General features: G+C 55.6%; 1 protein-coding gene across 5 annotated transcripts; it reads right to left on the bottom strand.

Moving 5' to 3' along the window:
- Positions 1-764: 764 nt before the first annotated feature.
- Positions 765-12,420, bottom strand: HYOU1 (hypoxia up-regulated 1). Of its 5 annotated transcripts, none has more exons than XM_060017819.1 (27): positions 12,214-12,338; positions 11,755-11,839; positions 11,279-11,376; positions 10,946-11,039; positions 10,689-10,767; positions 10,379-10,533; positions 10,179-10,255; positions 9,555-9,736; positions 9,195-9,310; positions 7,877-8,069; positions 7,529-7,663; positions 7,285-7,367; positions 7,039-7,171; positions 6,680-6,867; positions 6,315-6,453; positions 5,739-5,799; positions 5,505-5,584; positions 4,926-5,111; positions 4,610-4,782; positions 4,443-4,530; positions 4,191-4,313; positions 3,910-4,043; positions 3,745-3,829; positions 2,856-3,096; positions 2,714-2,761; positions 2,396-2,446; positions 765-2,262 (listed from the first exon to the last, which is right to left on the bottom strand). In XM_060017819.1, the coding sequence occupies exons 3-27, from the start codon at positions 11,367-11,369 to the stop codon at positions 2,201-2,203; spliced, it is 2,997 nt and encodes a 998-aa protein (XP_059873802.1). In that variant the 5' UTR covers positions 11,370-11,376; positions 11,755-11,839; positions 12,214-12,338; the 3' UTR covers positions 765-2,200. The 5 variants fall into 5 exon arrangements, with proteins under 5 accessions (XP_059873802.1, XP_059873804.1, XP_059873805.1 ...); XM_060017821.1 differs by having other exon boundaries at positions 11,755-11,813; positions 12,214-12,335; XM_060017822.1 differs by lacking the exons at positions 11,755-11,839; positions 12,214-12,338 and adding an exon at positions 12,352-12,420.
- Positions 12,421-12,515: the final 95 nt, after the last annotated feature.

Raw genomic sequence — 12,515 nt, 5'->3', positions numbered from 1 at the left:
ATTAATGACTAGGGACTTCCCTGGTGGCACAGTGGATAAGACTCCACGCTCCCAATATAGGGGACTCAGGTTCAATCCCTGGTCAGGGAACTAGATCCCACGTGCATGCCACAACTAAGAGTTTGCACAACTAAGTAGCCCACCTGCCTCAACTGAGACCTGGTGCAACCAAAAAAAAAAAAAAAAAAAAGACTGAGGCCGTTGTTGATAATAATTAATGATTACAGTGATTTTCCTTTGGTAAAACATGGCTCCATTATAACTGATGAACAACCCAAATTAACTGTGCTACGAGTAATGAAGCTCTAGCAACACATTCATGTATCAGGGTAATAACGCAAGGGTCATTGGGTCAGAATTAAGTTCAAACCTAGCTGAGTCACCTGATACCTCTGATTCCTTGGACCTCTGAACCTCTATGAACTGCTGATTTCTTATTTGTAAAATGAGGTTGTTACCTTAAAAATGGATTATTACCTAAAAATAGCTGGAATATAGGGATCCAAATGATGTCAGGGGAAAAATAAAACCAGTTTTGTTCTCATGAAGAAAAATTATATACATGAATCTAAGTGTAAGTCTAAAATGTCTAAAATGTCTAAAAAGTCTAAAAATCTAAGTCTAAAATGTTAATGATGTTTTGGTGGTAGTATTATAGGCAATTTTGTTATTCAAACTTCTACCTTCCTAATTTTCCATTATAAACATGCATTATTTATATTCAAGAAGTAAACATATTTTAAAAAATTCACAGCACAAAAAACTGTAGAAAATATTTTATTGAAACAGCTTTTCAATTAACAATGGAGCAAAGTACAACTTGACTCAAAGCTGTCCAACCAGCCTCAACTGCTAGTGAAACAACTCAAACATACAGGACAGGGTAGGACACTTGGGTCACATTTCTGCCAATGTGGCAAAAAAAAGAAAAAAAAGAGGAAAACAACACAAGAGACAGACACAAGCAGGCTCCCCCTTGTCCTGGGAGTTGGGGTGGCAGCCCTGGCCCCTGCTACAGATGGGATCCTGGAGGGCAGGCTGCCCAACACCAGTGTGGTGGGTAAAAGGGCCCCCATCCCAGCAGAGCAACACATTAATAAGAAAGGCCAACCTGTACCCTCTTCCTTCCCCTCACAAGGCCTGCCTCCAACAGAGCGAGGTGGCATTTTTACATTCACGCCATGGTCTCTCCTGCCCCCAGGGTCTTAGGACAGGGGCTCACAGTAGAAAGCACATTTTGGTCAGCCCAGGGGGCCAGGAAGTGAGGGAAAGGCTCTGTCTGAGAGGGCAGAACAGAAGCGGAGAGAATGGGGGCAGGAAGTCAAAGGGCCAATGAGTACCAGGCTACTAGGAAGATGCAGTTTTCAGCAGTGCTTGCAGGACGCTGGCATCCTGTGCCAGCCACTGCACACAGCTTTCCTAGGCCCGAGTCCACAGGCTGGGGAGCTACAGGGTTTTCACACATCTCACTCCCTGCAGAGGCAGCTGGATTCCCTTCTTCACCTTCTCCCTGCCTACTCTGGCCACCGGGGGTTTGTACGTGTGGGTGGGAGTCGACCTAGATTGACTTAGGCAGTCCAGATGGAAGGGCTCTGGCCTAGAGGCAGAGGACTGCCCAACTTGCAAGAGGAAGCCAAGGAGACCCAGGGGAGGAGGCATGGGGGTGGGGGTTTTTAGAGAAAAAACCCTGGAGGAGGCAAGAGCACAGACAGGCGCTCAGAAATCAAACCTGGTAACCAAGGCTCTGCAGACACTGGCCTGTGTGGCATTGATCTCGTGGTGGAGGAGGGAGGGAGGGAGGGAAGGATGACCAGAAAAGACTGGAGACCCTCTAATAAGCCAGGACACCCTTCCCACTACCAGGTCTGTCAACCAACTACCGATGGCCATCCTCTCACCTACCCACAGGCGAAGAATTAAGACCTAATAGTGATTTTTCCCAAACTAGGGCCTGGATGGGTAGGGAACCAGAAGGTGGGATTGGGGAATGGAACAATTTCAGTTTTAACCACAGAACTACTCCAGAAGAACTGGTGAGCTGTCCCTTCCTCCCCCTTCTCCACACCTCCAATCACAGGTGAGAGAAGAGGAACTTAAGCCTCTGAGGGCGGGGCCAACCCCTCCCCCAGCCCTTGGTGTTTAATAAATAGAGGTGGTAAGAGAAGGGGGCGGGGACGAGTGGGGAACTGGGAGGCAGGGGTTATAGTTCATCATTCTTCAAAGTTGGCTTCTGTCCTGTAGGCTGCTCCTTCTGTTCAGATTCTGGTGGGAGTTGGGGGAGAGCAAAGGAGCAAAAGCAAGTGAGATGGAGGGAACGGGCCCAGTTCTGGGCAGGCATCTCCCCCCAGACCCTGCTAGGCTTCCCGGTACCCCCCATCTCCCACTCTGCCCTCACCTGCTGCGGGACCCCCTAACTCCAGAGGTTCAGAGTCTGCCGGTTCAGATCCTGCTTTCGGGAAGGAATGGGTTAGTGTCTGCAAAGGAAGGAAGGGGCTAACGGAGGGGATGGCAAACTTTTCCTGCAAAGAGCCAGATAGCAAATATTTTAGGATTTGTGAGCCACACTAGGTCTCTTTCCATATTTCGTTTTTGGAAATAACCTTCTAAGGCCGTTCACTGCTCACAGGCCGTCTGCAAAGAGGCTGTACCTGCAAGTTTGCCGACCCCTCGGCTAAGTGATGCCCGTATTCCCAATCAGTTTCCCCCAACTCACGAGTCTCTTGCTCAGGCTCTGAGATGGGCTTTGCATCTTCAGTCTGGCCTGGAGGGAAACCAGGAGGAAAATGTAGTCCCGGGAGGGAAAGGAAAGCTTCTTGCTGCCCAGTAGCACCTGGAACCAGGCACCCTGCCCTCACCTGCTGGAGGGATGACCTTGTCCCCCTGGTCACTGGCACTGGCATTGAGGGGAGGCTCTGCCCGGGTCCCATTCTTGTCCTTGGGCCGGGGCCGGGGCTTGGCAAACTTGGCCTTATTGAGCAGATACTGCACCTCTCGGTCCAGGGCCATCATCTTGGCCTCGATGTCTTTTGAGAGCAACACGGGCTTCTCTGTGGCAGGAAGCTTGGCCTGCTCGGCCACGGTTGCATTCTTCCAGGCCTGTGGGCGAGGACAGGCTCAGAGCCAGCCACGGACATGGCAGACGCCTCTGTCCCAGGTGAAATACACCCCCCAACAAACCACAGGCTCTTCCCCCAGACCCCAAATCACTGCTGCCCGTGGCCGTCAGCCCCAGAAGTAAGCAGACCCCTCAGAATGGCATTCGAGACTGTCCACATGGGAGTCCCAAACTACACGTTTCTGGCTTACATCCTATTACTATGGACTAACTACAGCTGAACCTCTTAATTATTTTCTCCTTCTCTCTCCACTTCTGAGCTCTGGCTCAAAAAAAAAAAACGTCCCCACATTCAAAACAGTTTCTGCTTCTCATGACAAGTCATTCTCCCCTCCCCAAACCCTGGCCCACCTTCTGCATCCAGCTCAAGTCCCAGCTCCTCAAAGCAGCTTTCTCTAACCTCACGGGAATGGGCTCTGTCGCTCGTCTGGTTGACGACTCATGGCTATGACTCTAGTCTGGGACTAATCCGACACGGCCTCAAACGCAACCATCTTCTGCCTTCCGGATTAGCTGTCAAGCCCGGACGCAGAGGCTGCCAGCTCTCCGTTTCTCCGTATCTCCCACACTGCCTAGGACAGCCCACCTCACCAGGTAAGTCTCCAGTTAAGTATTTACACGGGGATTACCCAGGTCTCGTTGATGACTTTCTCTAACGTTGTCATCTCCACCTCCGTGAAGATCTGGTCCATCTCTGGGATGAGCCGGGCTCCCCTGCAGCCAGAGAGGAGACCATCAGTCCAGGAGGGACAGGGCGGGACTGAATGAGGAAGAAAAGCGAAGGGGCCGCTCACGTGAGGAACATGCTGGAATGGTTGAGGAGGTTATCGAGGGCAGACAGCCGCTCGGGCCACTTCTTGCGCTCTTCCACCCGGAAAAACAAGCCTTGACACAGCTTCCTCAGCTCGGCCAGCTTCTCCTTCAACATCTGATGGATGTGGGGAAGGGAGAGGGCAGAGGGTTGAGGGGATGACATGTCAGCCCTGGAGCCAGCCCTGCATCCTCCGTTATAGCCTCGCACCCCAGCTCTCCTCCCTTTCCCATCCGGCCCGCCATGTCCTAGGAGGTCCCTCACCACTGTGGTGGCCCCAAAGCCCTCATCCTCCAGCCAGGTGGACGCGGCATGGAGTCTCCCAGAGATGTCCTCACGCTGCTCCTCGGTAGATACTTCCTGATACTCAGGCTGGTACAGCTTGTCCTGGGGAGGTGCACAAGAGCACAAGCATGCAGCAGGCCCTGGGGGCAAGGCTCATGGAGCAGGACCCCCTCCCTGCTCCCCAGCCCCACACACAGGGCCTGGGGCAGGTGTGCTTCCCACCCGACCAACCTGTGTCTCAAAGATGAATGCTTCCAAGCTGTTGGCTGCTTTTTCCCGTTCCTGCTTCTCTAAGTCCCGGAGCGTCAGGTCCTGGAGTCTGTGGACAGGGGCGGCAGGCATGAGGGGCTCCATTCCACACCCTGGGCACCCTCCGCACACTCGCAGCCTTTACTCACTTCTGGGCCGAGCGGGCCAGCTCATCCTGGCGCAAGTCAGGCAGGTCCAGGACTACCAGCTCCACCCCAATCTCCTCCACCATTCTCTGCTTCCGGGCCGGCTTCTGCTTCTTTTCTTCCTCCGGGGCTGGAGGGACACCCTCAGCCCCTGCCTCACCCTTCTCACTTGGCTTCTGGGGTGAAGAGACCAAGATGTCAGGGCAAGTGTTGGCCCTTCTACCCTCCACAGGCAGGGCTCTGGGGGCCAAGAAGCAAAGCAGGCACCTGTCCCATTAACCACTGGGTCCAGGCTGGCCTCACTCTGCCTAGAGCTCACCTGGGCCTCGGGCTTTTCCCCGTTGTCTTTCTCTGCGGCCTTTTCTCCCTCAGGGGCTGCATCCCCCTTAGGCTCAGGGGGTGGGGGTGGAGAGGTGTCTTCTGTTGGGGCCTCAGCTTCCTCCCTGGGCTCTGCTTGCTCTCCAGGCTCAGCCTTGCTCCCCTCAGCAGGCCCCTCCTCCTCCTCCTGGGAAACAATCACAGACACGCCCACCCACAATAGTCACTAGCAGAGCCTAGGGATCAGGACTGGCTCTGCTTTGAGGGGCTCACCGCCCATGACACAGCTTGGGGGAGACAGAGGACGACTGTATGGAAATTGGCAGCAGGCATCTGGACTGCAGCAGTCTAGCTGGACAAAGGAAAAGCGTTTGGAGATGAGGGTGGGCCTTGGAGCTCAAGCACAGGGACGGCTCAGAGTCCAGAGGAGGGTGTGGTGAACTCGGCCTGGGCTGAGAGGAGGGGTAGGTCTATCACATCCTAGGCAGCTGAGATGCCCACTCCAACCCCCTGTCCCTGCTGCCTCCGCCTGGTCCCACGCACCATCCTCCATGCTCCCTTGGCTCCATCCTGGCCTTACCTGGACAGTGTCAGTACCATTCTCTTTAGTATCTTGTGCGGCGCCACCTCCAAACAGGCTGGAGATGGTGTTGCCAAGTTCTAGAAAGAAGAAAAGCCAAAGACTTAAAGGGGACCACAGCATTGACTCCACCCCCAACCCCAGGGCATGGCCCGCCCACCTCCCCGAAGTGCACACAAATACACCCTCTCACAGACACACACACACATACACGTGTGTGCACACTTATCTTACTGGTCAGAGTAGATTCCTCTTCTGGGCTGTCCTCCACCAGCGTCTCAAACACAGACTCCACCTGAAGACAGGGATCCGAGGTGAAGAAATGCACACGCTAAGCCACCTTTTCCCCACAAACACCCTGCCTGGCGCGTGACTGCTAGGCACATCCAAGTGACTTCCAGGTGTGCCAGCCTGTTCTCTCACCTGCCTCCTTCTACGGGCTCTTGGATGGAGTCACCGCCAGCCCTGTTGATTATGAGCCCTTTCAGGAGGGGACCGTAGCTCCTCCTCCGCCCACCCTCACACTTCTCCACTCAACCAAATGGGCCGTTACTGCCCCAGTATGTTCTAAAAGATATTAACCCCCAGAACCGTCCTTTAAAGACAGGTTTCTCAACCATGCTACAGATCCTGAAACTTATAACATCCACGAGCATTTACAGGCTCTGAGACGGCCCATACCAGGTCCCTGGTTAGCTTTGTTTAACCTAAGGTTTACCCAACTCCAGAACCCGTTTATCACGTTCTAATACCATGAGGAACTGCTCTGGAAAAGGCTGGCGCCCTGCACACGGGGTCTCCTGCTCTCACCCTGTCGAGGCTGAGCACGCCACTCTCATCCAGGTTGAAATGAGCCTTGATACCCTTCGACTCATAGTCGGGATACTTCTTGAAGCTCTCACCCACACCTTTTAGCTTCACCGTGGTCAGATTCTGGGAGCCAAATACCCTGGGTGGGGAGGAGAGAGCCGTTAAGGGGAGCCCCCCCCCAGCTCTAGCCTACACAGCCTCCCAGCACGAGATGCGGGGCCCTCCCTGAGGACACCCTCAGGATGGAAGCTCCTCCCGGAGGAGAAGCTCAGCCCAACCCCAAGCCCACAGCCTGCTTCCCCTGTGTCCCCCTCAGACCCCAAGCCCTCCCTCCCTGGAGCCCTCCCCCTGCCCCACCCCCTCACCGAAGATCCTCAGGCCCCAGGAAGCCCAGGTCACCATAGTTGATGTGGAAGCTGAAGTCATGGTTGTAGCGGTTGAAGGTGATGACTTTGCGTTGAGGGTAGGGCCCCATCCGGCAGAAGAGGACGCGCTTATTGTGCTTCAGGCTGCGAACTCCAGGCTCCTCCTCCACTTCCCTCGTGAACTCCACCTACGCGGCAGGCAGAGGGGAGGTACGCTGGAGGAGCAGAGGAGGGTCTCGGGGAAGAAGGGCGGGGAACACCAATGGCAGGAAGACAGACGGACAGTCTAGAGGAGGCAGGGGAGACGACCCTGGGAGAGGTAAAGGGAGCCTGTCACCCCATCAGACAGGCTTACTCACCAGGATGGGGTAGATGGCCGCGTCTCGGACAACAAACGGCTTCACCTTGAAGGCTTTGCTGAGCGCCGCTGCCTGGTACACAGCGCCCATGGCGGCGGCTTCATCGGCGTTGATGTTCTTGCCCAGCTCCTCCCTGTGAGCATCCCAAGCCTCAGCACCACCCACCTGCAGCTCCCAGCCTGGCCCCCGCCCCCCAGCCCTCCAGCGCCCCCCCAGCCCTCCAGCCCCCCAGCCCCCCACACTCACTTGCCCACAGCCTTCAGCAGCACCTCCTGAACTTTGGGCACCCGAGTGGCCCCCCCCACTAGGATGACCTGCTCAATCTCATCCTGCAGGGGGAGAGAGAACGGGAGATGGATGGGTCAGCCCGAGTTAACCCTCCTCCTCAGCACCGACTCCTCCCTGATGTTCCCGCTCCCTCCTTCTTGCCACCTCATCACTTTCTATCCCACCTGCCTCCCCGCCATGCCCTCCTCGACGACCCCCTCACCAGCTTCATCTCGGCACTCTGCAGGGCCTGCTGCACGGGCCCAGGCACCCGCTCAAACAGGTCTGCACACAGCTCTTCAAACTCTGCCCGAGTCACCTTCGCCTTGAAATCCACGTCATCCATCAGGCCCTCGATCTGCGGGAGGATGAGGAGGGTCAGAGTTCTCACCCAGGTCCTGCTCTCTGAGTGAGCAGGTCAGACACCAAGGGAACAGGACTTTGGGAGGATGGAAGGAAGCACAGGAAGAAGGGATGGGCCACACCAGGCACAAGGAGTCTAGCTTGGGGTGGCGCGATCCTCCACCCTCTGGGTGGGGAGTATTTGCCCTCAAGCAGCACATGTGAGCACCTGGGCCATGTGATCGGCATTGGCGCTCAGGATGGTCTTGAGTCGATTGGCCTCACGCAGCAGCTTGGCCATAGCGCGGGGGTTCTCCCGCACGTCCTTCGCTCTCTGGCCCTTGCGCTGCTCGTTGAAAATCCCGGCCAGGTGCTCACGCAGCCGGAGCTCCATCTCCAGGCCCCCCAGGGTGCGGTCAAACCTGTGCAGGAAAGGGAACAGGGAAAAGCATGAGGAACACACAGGGCTCCTTCATCTGCACAGAACCTGGCCTTCACCCACACGGCTGACACCTCACAGCGACAGGCATCTGCCCATTCATTCAACTGTACCTACTGGGCATCAAACTATGTATTTGTCTCTGGAGATGCAACTGTGAGAAGAAAAAGACAAGACAAGCCCCCTGTTGTCAAAGAGTTTATAATCCAGCAACCAGATAATCATATAAATGTGAAATTTTAACCAACCTATGTGTTATAACAGAGAGACAAACAACACCACTAAACACATATATGGAAAATTTCAGCTATTTAGGGAAGTCAGGAAAAGTTCTGTGAATAAGTGATGCTTGAGCTGAAACCTGAAGGATGAGTTGAGATTAACTAGGTGAAGAGAAAAGAACATTCTAGACAGAGGGAAAAGCATGCATAAAAACTGTGAGGTGAGAGAGAGTGCGGTGTGTAAGTTCCATGGAGCGCAAGGATGGCTGGAGCTCAAAGAGCAAGAGGTTCAGGGTCAGAGCCAAGCAGGAGGAGCCCGGGAGCACACAGGCACAGCCTCATAGGCCAAGGCAAAGGTTTGAAGCCACTGTAGGGTTTTTAAAGAAACGAGATACAGTCAGGTTGGCATTTTGAAAAGAACCCTCTGGCTGAGATGCGGAGAAAAGAACTGGAGGGAGGCCACACTGGCAGCGGGGAGATCTTCAATTCTGCAGGTAAGAGGCGATGGTGGTTTGGACTAGCACAGAAGCAGTAAAGATGGACAGGAAAGAATGGGTTCGTGAAATAAGATAACGCCAGTGATAAGTAACTGGGAATAACAAGAACAAAAAAATAATTGAATCTGACACTCCACATATGGCCTATGGCCTTGTGGGTTTCCTCAGAAGCAGCTTGGGACGTTCCCTGCCCTTCAATCTTTCCAAACTGTCCTCCCCCAATTTCCATCTACCCCTTGCTCTTTGGGAGAGGTACCCTACGATGACTGATGCTTTAACCAGGAGAGCTTTCCTGCAGGGAGCAGGAAAGTGAGGCAGCTGCCCCTCTGAGAAGAAACCCCGGACCGGAGGGTATCTCAGCAAGCAGCCCTCGTCCCAGCACCCACTTACCCCACTCCCCGGATCTGCAGCTGTGGCTGCATCCCTGCGTCCTTAGTCTTCACCGTCTGGTAGGTCACGATGGTGCACACAGTGCTGCCTGCGCCCATGTCATAGAACATGATATTCTGTAGAGACATCAAGGCCACTGTCACAGGAACCTTATTTAACTCCAGGGTGCCTGCCTCCCTGCCTGCAAGGGGCTGTACCAACTCTCAAGTGAAAGCCAAACAGCTCCAGAAGGGGCTGAGGGCTGTTGCCTCATTTTGTTAAGGGCCAGCCACGGAAACAAGATGCAAAATGAGCCAAATGGCCTCCATCATCAGACTCGGCCACCCTGCAAGTCTGGTCAGCAGTTCCTCCCTGGCTCACCTGGGCAGTGCTGTTGATATCTTTCCGGCGGAAGACACCATAGCTGAGGGCAGTGGCAGTGTTGTCGTTGATGAGCTGCAGCACTTTGAGGCCAGCCATGCGCGCAGCCTGCAGCACAGCTCGGCGCTCAGCCTGATTGAAGAAGGCTGGCACGGTGATCACTGCATCCTTGATGGGCTGCTCTACAGGGGACAACAGAACAGAGTTCCCACCAGCTTCAGACCTTAGAGGAGGGTTTCCCAGTCTCAGCACAATTGATGTTTTGGGCCAGATAATTCTCTCTCTTTTTTTCTTGGTGGCACTGTGCGGCATGCAGGACCTTAGTTCCCCCGCCAGGGATCAAACCCGTGCCCCCTGCAGTAGAAGCATGGAGTCTTAACGACTGGACTGCCAGGGGAGTCTCTGGGCCAGATAATTCTTTGGTTTGGGGGGCGGGCCTGTGCAGTCTAGGATGTCTGGCAGCACCCCTGGCTTCTACTTGGTAGATGCCAGTAGCAGTAGCTCCCCGGTTGTGACAACCAAAAATGTCATCAGACGTTGCCAAATATTCCCTGGGAGGCAAAACTACCTCTATTTGAGTCCCTAGGGAACCTGGCTACCACTGGCCCCATCTTGGCCGCTCACCTGCAAAATCTTCAGCCAGAGAACGGGAGTAATTGAGAAGCATGCTGAGGACCTCCTCAGGTGAGAACTGTAGCTGCCTGGGGGAAGGAAGCAGTTAGAGGCAAGGAAAGCCAGGCATCGAGGCAAGGACAATGGTGAGCACATGCCAATGGGGACCCCATCAGGCCCACTGAGCCCACCCTGCCCAGCAGGGCACTCACGGGCTGATTTGGAAGTACACAGTCTGCCTCTGTGGGTCGAAGCCCAGCTCATGCTCGGGGAAACGAGCTCTGTAAAGGGCCACGTGGGGGTTATTCTCCTGCTTCCCCAGGAGGTTCTGGAAGTATCGCAGTGTAGCCTTTGGATTCTTGATGGCCTGAGAGGAGGTAAAGGAGAAGCAGAGTATTAGGCTCCCAAGCTGGCCATCACCTACCTCCTACCTCAGAGATCGATCAGGGAACAGACTCTGAGGTCTGTTACCTCCTCTCCTCTGCCCACTGCTTCTGGGAAGGGGGCGGGCTACTAGCTCACCATGCTTGCTGCACTGTCTCCAAAGAATCTTTCATTTTCTTTCAGGGTCACAGTCACTGGGGTTTTCCTCCGGGATTCCCTGTGGAAAAGAGACAATGGGACCAGGTGTCTATGGCAGGGTGTGTTCTCAGGAGCCTCAACACCGCACATACAATCAATCGTGCAGACACCAAAGTCTGCCGAGGGCACTACGAAGAACACACTGTGGCTTGGGGCGCAGACTCCCTTTCCCCACCCGACCCTGCGGCCGCCCTCACTTGTTCAAGACAATCTCCATGGGCACTCCAGGCTTGACAATGGCCACCTTCATTGACTCACTGCCCAGGTCCACAGACATCACTGCCAGCGTGTCTGAAGGGGAAACAGATTGTCAATTAGCCCCTCTTCCCCCACTTCCTGAGGCCCCGCTAATCAAAGCACACTGCTTTCCATGGAGAAAGTAAGACAGCAATGGACAAAGAAAAAGGTCTGGGTCTGGCAACCTAAGAGTCCAGAGTTTCCCACCACCAGCTTCTTTCTGTCTTCCCACCACGTATCATCCAACATTCACTCATTTATATTTCTTTCGATGCCTCTTTTGGGGTACACACCACTCAGTGCCAACAGGTCTGCCAAGAGCACTGCCATCAAGGCCCAACAGGCTAGCCTCCTCGGCCTCTGCCTCCTGACGGTGGCTGCCATTGTGTCTCTGGGGGAGGAGAAAAACAACACTTGTAACTGGATGCCCTCAGTGAAGGAGGCAGAACCTCATCCAGAACAGAGAAGCTTTAAGATTCATACCTACTCGCTCCTCACCCAGGGCAGAGCAGTCTACATCCCCTCCCCTCCCTCCCAATGAGAACCAAGCACTCTCAGCATCCTCAGAAGTGCCCACACAAAGGCCCAGGTGAAACAGCAGAGATCCTGGCCGCCAGCCACCACATCCCTAAATAAACGTAACAGGACAGGAGAAAGGAGACCAGGGCCTTCCGTCCACAGCATAGGCAGCAACTGGCGCACCCCAGCACTGCCCCTGCTGTCAGACACCTGGGGTGCGGCCAGGGATCCCCGCCCAGGACTCAACTACCTTCCTACACCTGGAGCTCCCCTGCTGGCGGAGAAAGCCGGGCCGGACCTGGACGGGAACTGAGAGATGGTGACGTTGGGCGAGGCTGGGGTGGAAGAAGGGCCTGTCTCATCGTCAGCATCCCTTCGGGTTGTCCCGCCCGCTCCCCTTCTCCATCCCATACCAGGCCCCGCTGCCTACTCAGACGCTGTGCCTGGAACGGTAAGGTTCCGCACCGTTGGGTACAGAGTACCCCGAGTTCACCTAAGCCTCACCAGCCGAAGACGGCGGCTCTCACTCCCGGAAATGGGTTCCGGCCCACCCCTAAGACGTGGGGGCGCCCCGGGGACCGAGATGCAGGGCCAAGCGCACCGGCGTTCTTGCGGCCCTCACTCCCACTACCGACCCGCCCCCGGAGCTAGCACGCTGCCTCCTCCAGGAGGGGTGGCCGGTCCCCATCGCCATCCCCACCCTCGCTACCTCTTGCCTCCGCTCCTGTGGTCCCAGCTCTGGGACAAACGCGGCGGCCGATGGACCCACGAGGCCAGCAGCGCGCCCCTCAAGCCCGCGCCCTTCACAACTCCCCTCGGTTTGCAAACTGTTACATTAGCCACCAACCTCCCGGCGGCGTCTAGCGAACCAGCCGGCCCCGGACGCGGCGTGCGCTCATTGGAGCCTCCGGCGCCCGGCCCTGCGCCGTGGGCCCGGCCCCGCCCCCAGCCGCCGCGGCGCGCGTTCCCATTGGGCCACGTCCTAGGCCCGCCCCCCTCCTCTGTCTCCAG

Source organism: Delphinus delphis, chromosome 8 (genome assembly GCF_949987515.2).
Source record: "Delphinus delphis chromosome 8, mDelDel1.2, whole genome shotgun sequence".
Taxonomy (NCBI): Eukaryota; Metazoa; Chordata; class Mammalia; order Artiodactyla; family Delphinidae; genus Delphinus; species Delphinus delphis.
The sequence above is the reverse complement of the archived record's forward strand: the minus strand, read 5'-3'. Positions and strand labels throughout refer to the sequence as shown.

Coding starts and splice junctions, on each gene's coding strand:
- HYOU1 (XM_060017822.1), bottom strand. CDS start 11,369: ATGGCAGCCACCGTCAGGAGGCAGAGGCCGAGGAGGCTAGCCTGTTGG. Junction 3,097..3,744: donor AAGTCATCAACGAGACCTGG/GTAATCCCCGTG, acceptor CCTCGCCCACAG/GCCTGGAAGAATGCAACCGT. Junction 2,447..2,713: donor AGAGCCTGAGCAAGAGACTC/GTGAGTTGGGGG, acceptor TCCCGAAAGCAG/GATCTGAACCGGCAGACTCT.